This window comes from Asterias rubens, chromosome 12 (genome assembly GCF_902459465.1).
Source record: "Asterias rubens chromosome 12, eAstRub1.3, whole genome shotgun sequence".
Taxonomy (NCBI): domain Eukaryota; kingdom Metazoa; phylum Echinodermata; class Asteroidea; order Forcipulatida; family Asteriidae; genus Asterias; species Asterias rubens.
In genome coordinates this window covers 2236023-2249268 of record NC_047073.1, presented here as the reverse complement: position 1 = coordinate 2249268, position 13246 = coordinate 2236023, and the positions used below count along the sequence as shown (strand labels likewise).

The 13246-nt window shown below is 40.4% G+C and overlaps 1 protein-coding gene across 1 annotated transcript in view; it reads left to right on the top strand.

Moving 5' to 3' along the window:
* LOC117298018 (telomerase protein component 1-like) overlaps positions 1-9793 on the top strand; it is a 39851-nt gene extending 30058 nt beyond the window's left edge. The window contains exons 18-24 of the mRNA XM_033781238.1: positions 643-770; positions 2089-2221; positions 2611-2727; positions 4390-4533; positions 6140-6220; positions 6639-6797; positions 9001-9793. Of these exons, the coding sequence (XP_033637129.1) occupies positions 643-770; positions 2089-2221; positions 2611-2727; positions 4390-4533; positions 6140-6220; positions 6639-6797; positions 9001-9186 (948 nt within the window). The 3' untranslated portion in view covers positions 9187-9793. The remainder of the gene's footprint in view (positions 1-642; positions 771-2088; positions 2222-2610; positions 2728-4389; positions 4534-6139; positions 6221-6638; positions 6798-9000) is intronic.
* Positions 9794-13246: the final 3453 nt, after the last annotated feature.

Genomic DNA, 13246 nt, shown 5'->3' with positions numbered 1-13246 from the left:
TTTCTTCATTCCTACTTGAACAATTATAATTTTTGCATTTATTTTACTTTTGGACCATAAGTGTTGATGTTTTATGACCGAAAAGGTATTTATGAATGGGAATCAAAGTGTGTTGAATTGGTTTTCAACTAGTGGTTTATACTCGCCGAGGCCTGGTTCTTGATAGTTTACATCGACTTTGTCTCGGTAAAATTATCAAGAACCAGGCCTCGTTGGGTTTAAACCACTAGATGAAAACCTCTTCACCACACATTGATTCCCTTATTATTATTCTTTGTCAACCAGCCAATACTGATTAAGTCTAGCTTGTAGTCCTCGATTGAAGATAAAAGAAAGTGAAGTCACAGTCACCAGGGCCCAATTTCATAGAGCTGCTAAGCACACAAATTTGCTTAGCACAACATTTCTTCCTTGATAAACACAGGAATACCAACCACATTCCATTTGTTGCATATGACTTGATACTGGTATTCAGCTGCTGTTTGCTTATCCTGAAAATCACGTGGAAACTTGGTTGGTAATCATGTTTTTATCAAGGAACAAAAATTTCATGCTAAGCGAATTTTTGTGTTTAGCAGCTCTATGAAATTGGGTCCTGTTGTTTCTTAATCATGCAAAGATTACATATTATTTTTGCGCTAGGGTTACGGTGAAGGCTGGCAGACCATGATGGCCAACAACTACAAAGAAAGCCTGGAAAAACTGGCAGTTGCTGATGATACATCAAGGGACAAGATGGCTCTGCGTTACGAGCAGATTGCTAGAGTCATGTAAGTCAACAAAGACGCAAGATCTTTTCTACACTGGGCCCCTGTCTTTACTGGCAACGATAAATACAGGTCATTGCACCTCAGATCCAGTGATTCCATTGGATACAATGATATCATTGGATGAATGCAGTGACTAAAAGCTACCGTAGCTGTGTTTGTTTTGATTGGTCTGAAGTCACCTCGGATGACCAATCAAAACACAGATATGGTGTGTCAGTGTGTGTGGTAGTATGAACTGATGAATACAATAAAGCCCGGTTCAAACTTCCTACGAATGCGAAGCGAATGTTGACGCCACAAATTCGCAACAAATAATTGGCAGCAGTTGAACTCTGCTCGACTCACTTGCAAAAGGAGGGTTGTGACGTCAAATTCACGTCAATGTTCGCTTCGCATTTGATGTACTTGCATGTAATGTTGGTGTAGAATTTGACCGGGTATCTCTACGTGAAATGAATGTAGGTCCAATGTGAATGTACATGCCGGTTTTGGAGGTCGGTCTGTGGCAAATTCACGAGCCTCGAAGTGTGACAACAGATGTTCAGGCTAGATCTGACACCCATTTGTGACTCTCATTTAAATAATGGGTCGTGTAATAAACTTCTGATGATTCGGCTGTTGTTTTAAAGGAACACGATGCCTTGGATTGGTCGAGTTGGTCTTTGAAAAGCGTTTGTAACCCTTTTTATAAAATGCATATGGGTAGAAAGATGTTATAAAGTAGAATACAATGATCCACACAAACATGCCTCTGAATTGCACAATTTTCCTTTAACCTCGTCACACACGGTTGGCCATTTATGGGGGGTCAAATTTTTGACTCCCATAAATGGCCGACCGTGTTAGTTCGCAAAGTAAAAGGAAAACCATGCAATTTCGAGTCTGAAATAATGAAGACAATCAAAGAACGGTAAAACTGTCTGTCTGCAATGGAGTTATGGGGTTACTTAAACACTAATAATAAATCATATCAAAGTTACTTAAAACAAAGGACTGGACGAGAGCAAATGAATAATCAAAACCATTTCCTAAAAGAAAACAACTTAAATACGTTAGCGGTTCCCGCCACGGCTTTCTGGGCCGAGCCTGCTTGAAATGCTATTTACATTGGCAATATTTACAAAACGTTAACCAAACTAGATCATTAATGGCAGATTCTAAAGACATCTGTAGCCTAGTACTTGGGATACAGTGCTACACAACAGTCTTAGAGCAAATCTATAAATATTATTATTATTATTATTTATTTGACCTCAACAAATACAAGTACATAAAAGAAACACGGCAAATAATAATACATTTGGTGTCAAAATTATAGAAATCAGTCTGGTGAGCATTCAACCCCGTTAAAACTGCTGGAGAAGTCTATGTCTATTGAACAGGATGAACTGGGAGCCAGACCTGAGCGGATGGTTGAGCTGTTTGCACTTGCTTGCACAATTTACGATGATGTGAGTTTACTTCTTTTCCTTTGTTTCTCTCTTTAATTAGCATGACTAAAGACTTACACTAATGATTGGATGGCTTTTAAGAAGTTTGATTTTGAGTGTCTCTTTAATATCCTTAACCAAGTCTTGATAGAGGTTCTCTTGTTTATTTTAAACTCTCGACACATTTTAAAGATATTTATTTTTGTCATTGTTAATTCCACATAATTCAGCTCTGTGCTACCTGTTGGATTTGTAATAATTACATAAAAAAGGAAATTAATTTCACTTCTCAGAAGTCGCCGAGAAATATTTCAACCTTGTAGCCCCTGTGCCAATTTAAGTTTATCCATTTGATTATTTAATTTAAAAAAATATTTTTATTCACATTTTGTTCTCTCTCTCGCTCTCAGAAATTGAAGCTTTACGAGTATGTAGACCCGTCCCAGATCACAGACCTGCGACCCACTATCGACTTTGCCCTTAAATCCATCGCAATCCGAGAAACGTTGGAAGGAGAAGTGCACAAGGTAAGGAGTGTCTGTCATTACTATATATATAGGCTGTCTATCGCTAAGCGATAACGCCTATGAAGAGCAAACAAGATAAACACGATGCAGGCTCAACTTGGTGGATCAAAATAGGTAGATTGCTCCTCAAACAGAGTGAGTTCTGGCACAGGCTAGCTCATGGGAGATGAGACCAATTCTGGCAGTGACTAGTCGTCCACAGAAATGACATGAGAGTGTCTGTGGCCCTGTCGTGGTGTTAGCGATGATACGTCGTCCATGTCAGTGTTCCCGAGCAGCATCTGCAACATCACGGCGCGTCTTCTCTGTAGTCTTTGTGCCCTTGGTCACTGTGTGCCACCATTCGGTGCGAACTCTTGCGAGGATCTCCCAGTTGTCAGTGTTGATGTTTGCAGCCTTCAGGTGCCATTACTAAACATGAAATTAACCATTGCCTCGTCTTGCGGATGGGGCGTAAAGATGTGTTGTGTACTGCATGTAAAAGAACCCAGTGCACTTATCAAAAAAAGAAGGGGTTCGCCCCGCAGTTCCTGGCTGTGGCTGAGACCTTCTTCATTCCGAAGCAGTCCACAGCAGCGAGAGTTGTCATAGATGTTTTCTATTGCTCTGACTATCCTTTCCGGAATGCCATTATGAAAGGAGTATTTCCCATAAGGAAGGCCTGTGAATACTGTCAAAAGCCTTACTGAAGTCAATGAAACTGGCTGCAAGAGGCACCTGAAACTCCTGGCTCTTCTTAACGGTGTGACGGAGACTAAAGATCTGTTCTGCACAGGAGCGTTTTGGTCTGCCTGTCTGTTCCTCGCGTAGCCCATTATCTACCAGGTCACAGATCCGGTTCAGAATCGCTTTGCAGTAAACTTTGCTAGGAACAGACAGTTTCCCTTGTGTTTTAATGCTCGATATGTATATGAAAAGAAAGCAATGTATGGTGTTGATGTCATGTCCGATTGGTTTGGAGCAAGTTCTGGTAGTAGATTGTCATTGAAGTGTGGGTTTAAACCCCAGTCGTGATACTTATGTCCTTGAGCAAGATGCTTTCTAACTGCTTCTATTCACCCAGAATGCCCAGGGGTTTAAATGGGTACCTGGGAGGGTAGAGGTTGATATTGTGAATGGAAACAACTTGGGAGCACCACAGCAGCTCGTGCTGTATACTCCTAAGGGAGCTGAGAAAGATTGAAGGGATGTTATTGGCCCAATGAACAGGGCCAAATTTCAAAGAGCTGCTTATAAAAGCAGTAAATACTGCTGAAGAGTTTTTTTGCTTAGCAGCAATGAGCAGGACGCCGCTTAAAAATTCTACATGTGACATGGTAGTTAGTTTGGCTGGTAACTGTATTCTGCTATGGCTGGTAACTGTATTCTGCTAAGCATTATTTTGTTGTGCTAAGCTATTTTGTGTGCTTAAGCAGCTCTATGAAATTGGGCCCTGGCAGTAAATACTGCTGAAGAACTTTTTGCTTAGCAGGATGTCGGTCAAAAATTGTACATGTGACATGGTAGTTTGTTTGGCTGGTAACTGTATTCTGCTAAGCATGATTTTGTTGTGCAGAGCTAACTTGAGTGCTTAAGCAACTCTATGAAATTGGGCCCTGGCAATAAAAGCCTTTTACAAGAACTAGTTACTATTTTTTATTGTTGGTATTTTCTACTTTCAAGTACAAACTGGGCAAGATAAAGATTCAACTGGCTTTCAATCTGCAAGCTTGGAAAGAATGCGGAGGGGACAACACACGCAGTGGGGATGAAGCCAATGAACAAGGACAGAAGGAAGTGGAGAGCGCGATCAAACTCTTCAAAGAGGTAGGACGTGACACTTGTAGCCTTGAGCAAGACATTTAAACATTGCTTCGGACTTCGGATGGACGTAAAGCCATTGGTCCCATGTGTTGTGTAACGCAGGTAAAATAACCCAGTGCGCTTTTATTGAAAAGAGAAGGGGTTCGCCCCGGTCTTCCTGGCTGTGGCTGCTGTATGCGCCGTAGCACCTTGTAAACTCTTAGAAGGTCCTACATAATTCACTGCAATAACCTATCTTCCTTGAAGTTTGTATATACTCAGTGCCTTGAGTACCTTGTTTGGTAGATACGTGCGCTATATAAGACTTTGATATTATTATTATTGGGACAAATTTAGATAAATCGAGAGGGGGGATCAAGAGGGCCCGTCTCTTCCCGACAATCTTTTGAATATTATACTTTTATAAAAACTATACTGACAAAAAAAGATATTTATTTCGCTAGTCTATAATTTAATTTTACCCTCTCACTGATATGTGTATTTCGCACTGTAATGACCCAATTCACCTGACGTCATCATCAGAGTAATCTTGGATGCGCCATACTGGTGGGCAGTGTCGCTGCATTATTCAGTGAAGTGTGCATTTTAGGTGACGCTGCCTTTACATGTAAACCTAATCGCCAACCAAAATGGTGAGCGTGGCACAATCACTGCGTGTGACGTGCATGCAAAGGGTCAATACTCAGTACTTCCCAAAATATGTGAAGACAAATCCCCAGGCCACTCACTCCGGTGAGATTCGAAGTACTGAGTTACAATGCTTCTAATACATATGTGTTCAAATGGTGTAAGGCTAAAAACAAATAAACAAATAATAAACGAATCTGAAACCAAAATCCTCCAGAGTCGCTCCGAATGACTGCAATAGACAAGCTTTTCCTTTTTCAGGCATTGAACCTTTCATGTTCTTATAAAGACACTGGACACTATTGATAGTTGTCAAAGACCAGTCTGCTCAATTGTTGTGTCTCAACTTATGCATAAAGTAACAAACCTGTGAAAATTTGAGCTCAATTGGTCGTCGAAGATGCGAGATAATAATGAAAGAAAAAACAACCTTGTCACATGAAGTTGTGTGCTATCTGATGTTTGATTTCCGAGACCTCAAAATCTAAGTCTGAGGTCTTGAAATCAAATGCGTTGCAAATTACCTCTTTCTAGAAAACTACACTACTTCAGAAGGAGCCATTTCTCGCAATGTTTTATACTTTCAACCTCTCCCCATTACTATGTTACCAAGTAAGGTTTTATGCTAACAAATATTTTGTCTTTAATGCAGTAGTTTGGGTGTGCGCGACTTTAGAGTGCCTTTCTGAACCAGCCAGGGCCCAAGTTCTTAAAGCTGTTAAGCAGAAAATACTGCTTGACAAGTATCTTTGCTAAGCAAAAAATACAGTCAGGCGCAAGCTACAACAATGCAAACTTAATGAAAATCGAGCTGGTAGTCTGTTTCTGCTCAGCTGGTAGCCTGTTTCTGTGCTTAGCAACTTTGTTGTGCTTACAGGCTTCATGAAATATGGGCCTCGGTGTTAGAAGCGCTGTTAGCAGCAAGTTGTGGGTACTCTCCCATGGTGGATCAACATTTAACATCAACTATGGTTCCTTTCAGATTGGAGATGATGGTCATCTGGCCGATGCGATCATGACCAAGGGGGTGCTAGAGGATAGAGGTAGCGAAAACCAAAAGAAGGTAAGTGATTTGTTCAGCATTTAGCCAGCGGAATACTTGCTAAAGGATTTGGGTTCTTTTCCAAAATTTCAACAGATTTACATTAAACTTAAGTGTTGAAGATGATAGTGGAAAGCTTCCCTATCAAATATTACTAACTGAGGTTCTGTAATTTTTCAGATATGAGTAAAACAAGTCATAATTTTCGCCTCCAGTAAGACGACAATTATTTTAGCATGTAAAATCCCATTAACCAGTTATGGTATTATACCATAATCATAGCATAACTGGTTAATACGTTTTACATGCTAAAAGGGGGACACTATTTGAGTAGTTACCGATAGTGTCCACTGCCTTTAATGTAGGGCAGCAATAAAAATAAGTGCGTGCAAAAATACAAATACAAATTTGACGTTTTTGTTTGTGTTTTTACTCCTAGTACTACATGGATGCACTTGAGTTGTGCGTACAGGCGTATGGGGAATTTAGTGTGTTAACCAGCAGGCTGCTTCTCAACATTGGCATCATGTTTGAAGATATGAGAAATTACCAAGAGGCTTTTAACTACTATATCAGATGGCAAGATGTCTGTGAGCAGGTATGTCATAATAAGAATAATGTGGGTGCATTCGTTTAGCTTCCCTGGGTCCACCTCGCGGGGCTTACTCAGGTGAGCCCCGGACAAGAGCTAATCGAACGATCACACTCGCCCTCTCGTGGTGACGTCATGCACCTCAGGCCAGCCCCAAGTGACCCACTCCACAAGCAGGGCACTTTGAGTGAGCCCCTGATATGACGTCAATGCTATTCGAACGCACCGGGGTCGACCAAGGGAAGCTAAACGAACGCACCTAATATTATAGATGTTAAATTTGCATAAGTGATAAAGAATATTAAGTTTGTTTTTTACCCATACACTGATGTATTGTTAGCACTGTATACTCAGTACTTTCCCGTGTCCCGTGAAAAAATATCACAGGCATGTCACTCGGATGGGATTCGAATCTACAACCCTTGTAATTCTATAGCAGTGTCTTACCGAGATTGCCCGGTAGCCAGAGGCAGTTTGAATTCTATGTTTTGGCAGCAGGTACCGCTACGATATAATGGATGTTAAATTTGCATGGGGGATAAAGAATGTTAAGTTTGGCAACTTCAACGACCAATGGAGCTCAAATTTTCACAGGTTTGATAATTTTATGCATATGTTGAGATACACCAAGTAAAAAGACTGGTCTTTGACAATTACCAATAGTGTCTAGCATCTTTAAATGGAACCTTCATCATGTTGTTGCTGATCTGTGCCATGGGTTACAATTCCCGGTTCCTTCTGCAATGGTCGACTATGTATTTCCCAGATACACTCTAGTCATTCCAACCCCTGAATCACCCCAAATGGCTCTCATATCACCGGGTTTATCATTTGTCTTTCTTTCTCGGGACCCCATTACTCCCAAGGGGTATTTTCCTGTCTCCCTTTGAACTGCCTGGGAAACTCCATCAGCATTTTTATGATCAGTATTTTGGTCTGTGGGACGCTCTTGCGTTTGTTGAACAATTCCCTGGGGTATGGGAATTCCCAAATTAGTCTTATACTTAGGGTCACTTTTACATTCCTCTTCCAGGTAGTTACATAATGCCTGAATATCCCTTGTTGATCTATGAATAGGCTCCCTTCCATACTTAATAATGTTTGGCTATCTACCGTAATTTTCGGATTATAAACCGCGCGGAGTATAAACCGCACTTCCTCAAAATATACAAAAAAATATTTAATGTCGGCGTATATGCCGCGCGGAGTATAAACCGCGACCAAAAAAACAACAACATGAAAACAAACTAACCTCAAAACACGGAAGTGAAGTACGCAAACCTGCCGCGTTACGGGTGATTTTTTTATTTCACACTATCAGTCCTGAATTATCCTTTGTTTCCATCAACAACCCTTTTCCAGAATTTTAATTTATATTTTGATGATCGGTTGTGTTGACCATGTTTTGTGAACTTCTTTGGCAACAAATCTCCGTGAATCAAAGATCGGTCGACAACGCACACCTAGAAATAGTTGAACTTTGCCCTGCATCGCATCGCCCTCTGTTGACAAAAGTTGTTCACGTTTGATTAGACTTGGCCACAATCCGCGAAGTGTGGGTCAGACGTTCAGGCTATGTGTTGTACAATAGGGAGCCGATCCGTCCGAAGTCTAGCCAAGATTTTATGAATGGAACTACCACCGGCCAATCATCAAACGGCCAATCACAGCATGCGCACAAAGGGGCCGTGCTTGTTTGCGGTCCTCTTTGTGGCGATGTGCAGTGACGGACGGGCGGCACATCAGTCAGTCTTGTATAGTTGCCACAATGCGCGAGTTGCGTCGTAATTAAAGTTGAAATGTATTTAAGTTTACACTTTTGATCGTAATTGAAAAGATCTATTATAGGATAGCAATCTTTTTGTAAGCTGGCAGCCCCCCCCCCCCCCCCCCCCCGTTTGCGGGACCACATAATTGTTTGTGTTGGATCATTACTGATGAAAGTTACAACTGAAGATACGTTTATTATTGAATAATAACTGATTGTACAACACTATTTAACACTCATTCAACTAGGTCTAGCAGTATGCACAGCTCTACGCATACATAGTCCCTGATCTGTGCATGTGATCAGACTGTGGGTATCACGCTTTGCTTATGCGTTGCATGATCTTGTAGACCATGGCTAGGAGTGCGCCAACACTAGCGTTGCTCGCCACAATATTAATAAGTATTTATAATGTACGCTTTGGTCTTTTCGCACACTCAGGTCTTTGGTTACCATCATCCCCGCACCCAGCGTTGTCGGAACTGTCTTGAGGAGCCTATCTATCGTCGGATCCAGCAGGCTCGAGATGCAAAGGCAAAGAAGGCATCAAATAAAGACGACAACTACAATGCTGAGGACAGAGAATATGTTGAAGATTCCGAGTCGGATCCAGACTCAGACTATTAAAGAAAAATTCAGTTGTATAGATATCATATAAGCACGAGTGGAATATCCATATCCAACGAAGCCAAAATGAAGCCGAAATTGGGTAAGGAACGCAGACGTGCTAAATTTTCTCTTGTTCCATGATGCGCCTGTGATAACAAGTTTATGTTCAAGCAAACCTATTGCATGTGACAATCAGCAGGTGACGCAAATAAGCTAGGCTTTGCGTATAGATGAGTTGCAATAGACACCATCTTTATGGGCAAATTGCATTTTGACTTGCAAGTGCGTCAAGCACTCATTTAAATAACATAGCCGCGCTGTCAGGCAACGAGTTTTGTGAAATGTGCGCGTGCTGCACGCTCCTCTCGCTCAAAACGCATGGCTGTGTGTTCCAAATTGCCCGTAAAGATGGCCGATTGCCCGTAAAGATGGCCGATTTACGTCATGTGGGAACTATCTATAGCTTATAAAAGTGCAATACCTGGAGTTAGAACACACAATGGGCCGTTTGATACAAGTTGATGTCACACTCCTTGTTGCTAAGGATCACCCAATCAGAATTAAAGGAACACGCTGCCTTGAAACAGTCGAGTTGGTCTATAAAAAGCATTTGTAACCGTTTTTTTTATAAAGTGCATATGGTTGGAAAGATGTTTTAAAAGTAGAATACAACATGATCCACACAAATTTGCATCGAAATTGCGTGGTTTTCCTTTACTGTGCGAACAAAAAAACGGTTAGCCATTTATTGGAGTCAAAAATTTGACTTACATAAATGGCCGACCGTGTTAGTCGACGAGGTAAAAGGAAAACCGTGCAATTTCGAGGCATGTTTGTGTGGATCATTGTATTCTACTTCTACAACATCTTACTACCCATATGCATTTGATAACAAACACTACAGTTACAGACGCTTTTTATAGACCAACTCGACCGAGCCAAGGCTGCTTGAAAGTAATGTGAATGTTTATCATCATGGCCCCAATCACTGTGTGGTAATCGGATTCTCTGACTGTTGGTTACGGCTTTACAAGAGCAAGATGTTGCCTCCGCAAAGATCATGGAAGTTCAGTGCCAATCTCGTGGCACCACCCTGTAAATTATGCAAATAGCAAAATTAGTACGTGTGATTTGTTTAAATATTTATATAAACCCATATTGAATCTGTTGTGAATTTTGGATGAACGTAGATAGATTTATGAGTGATTTTTTTTTAAACCCTTGTATTTATCAGAGGGGAAGTTTTTTTTTATTTTTTATATTAATACAGGTTTGCAATTTCAGAGAAGAATATGTGCTGCAGTGCTACAGCAGGGTGGGTGATGGGAGGCAGTGATGGGATAAGGACCAGAAGGTCATCCCTAGACTGGGCCCCTGTCTTTATCCGCAAGGATAAAGACACGTCCCTGCCGCTAGATCCAGTGATTCCATTGGACACAATGATATCAGTTTGATAAATGTGCAGTGACATGAGCTAGCTGCCCAAACACTACACTGCTCTCAAGTCCGCAGTAGAGTTTTACAGCGTATCTCTATGTGACATGACTGAAGTCAGAGGCGACTACACACGCCGGTCTCGAGGCAGGTCTCTGGCGAGATTCACGAGCCTCAAAGTGTGGCGTCAGATGTTCAGGCTATTGCATTCCTTGAAATGAAAGTATTAGTTGACAGTAGAGGGCTCAATATGGACCGGCTTGGCGAGGACTGGGCTTGTTCAAACCTAGCATCCTGACCAATCCAGATATGTTTGCTACAGATAACGCTTTCTCCAGTAATTTGTGCTGTGATTTTGGCGTCTATAACAAAACAGTGCCAAATTAAAAAAGTGAGGTATACTGACATCTAGAAAACAACAAGATTTGTAATATATTTGATCTTCCAATGCACCGTTTGTGCCTGGTGACCTTTGACCTATTGCCTTATTTTGGTGAACATGCTCTAGACATCCAGAAACGTAATCTTAAAGTTTTATGGGGTGGGGCCTACATTTTATCATATATCAGAGTATCATACATAGTTAGTAAGTATCCAAATTACTTGCAAATAAATGTTTATTTTAGAGTTTACTGTTTTGAACCTGTACTGGTTCAGGAGAAAAAGTGCTGGCTAGTACCGAAAAATGCTCAGCAGTATTTTTGCTATAAAAGCAGCTTCGAAATTTGGCCCGGTTCAAGCAAACTGCAAGAAACAACACTCATACAAATGTAATACTGGTAGCAGGACAAGTCCTATGTGCAACCGGACTGTTTCTCTTAACATGCACTGCAGTCGGTTGCTCCAAAGTTGCCAGAAAAGGGGCTCTGTGTGGCGAGACCCACATGTAAAATCGAATTTGAAATGGGTAGAGTTACAACATAACTATTTCTTGTTCAATTTGTATTTGGTAAAGATTTCAGAGAAGATACAAAATAGCAATACATTCCTATATGTTTTTCTATACATGTTAATCCTCTATTAAGGAAACGGGTTTTGTCAGTGTAGGTAGTTGAGACCTGGAAGCCTGGGAACCAGACCAAAAGGCATTTGAGGGGGAGGGGCATAAACCATCTGCCCTCTGTTTTATCTCTTCAAGCTGTCAATATCACCATAGTGGTTTTGTTATTGGGGCATCTCACTTTGACTAGCGATTAAAGGCACTGGATACCTTTGGTAACATTGTCAAAGACCAGTGTTCTTACCTGGTCTATTCCAACGTATGCATAAAATAACCTATCTGTGAAATATTGTACTCGATTGGTCATCGAAGTTGCTTGAGAATAATGGAAGAAAAAAACATCCCACAAGGGTGGCTTTCTTTCATTATTTTCTTGCATCTTCGATGACCAACTGAGCCTAAATATTCATAGGTTAGTTAGTTTATACATGGGTTTGGATGCACCGAGTAAGAAGACTGGTCTTTTACACTTACCAAAAGTATGAACTGCTAAGCAAAGTGTGATGTCACAATACAAATCACTATGGTGATACTGACAACTTGTTCTATGAGGACTAATTAATGCTTTGTCAAATGGAGTCCCAGGTCTCGAGGCCTATCACTGGGTTAGTATGAGAGTCTTTCAATTTTTTTTTAAATAAGTTTCCATATTAAATGTCATTGTATGGAAGTGGTTGTAAGAGTTGTTTTAAATAATCACTTTTTACTTTTTATGACTATTCAAACTAAATTGTATTCATCTTGATTAAATAAACCACTTTCCCAATCAATTGAAATGCAATTAATCAGTACTTAAATTAAAAACATAGAAACAGTGACGATTTGTGTAAAACTACTACTTAATTACATAAATATTTAATTCAACTTAAAATTGTATTGTCGACTCCGAGTATGTGCATAAACAAAGTTTCGTAAGTATCTTTATTTTTTCACAGCATAAAGTTTGTTTTGTAATATGTATATAATTGTACGATGATGTACCTATGTATTGTCTTTCAGATTTTGGAGTAATTTTCCCACACTATATTTGTCAGGGTCTATTAAATACTAAGTAGTATAATACAATATTGTTGGTTTTTTGTTTGTAAGATTACAATGTCAGTAGTTCATTTTGGTAATACGAATCACAATTAACCCTCTTTTTTATTTGCTTCAACAAACAGAAGGAAAAAAACATCGTGAATCATTTGTTTTTTTGCAATTGTCAATCGACCAATCGGCGGACAAAAGTTTGTATTATGAAAATGAAGAAGCGAAAACCCCCTGGCATGAGCCAGAAAGAAAACTATTCCCTGCCGATGCAACTGAATAAGTGTGTTTAAGAAACACTGGACACGATTGGTAATAATTGTTGGCATAAAAACTTAGGCCTACTTATTAACAAGCAATGGAGAGAGCGGTTGATAGCAGCCCTGATACTTCACGACGACAAAACTGCCTTGCCCATTGAAAGCCGAAACATCCAAATTATCTGTATCGGCTGATGAAGTTGCATACATTGCCACAAAAAAGTAGCGTACCCTGAGTGAGTTGAAACCGAGCAGCCATCATCCTGTCTGACATGTCATATGATGTTTCTGATCAGCAGAGTGTGGGTTCGAATCTCCAGCCGCATCGCTTGTGTCCTTAAAGCAAGACACTTAA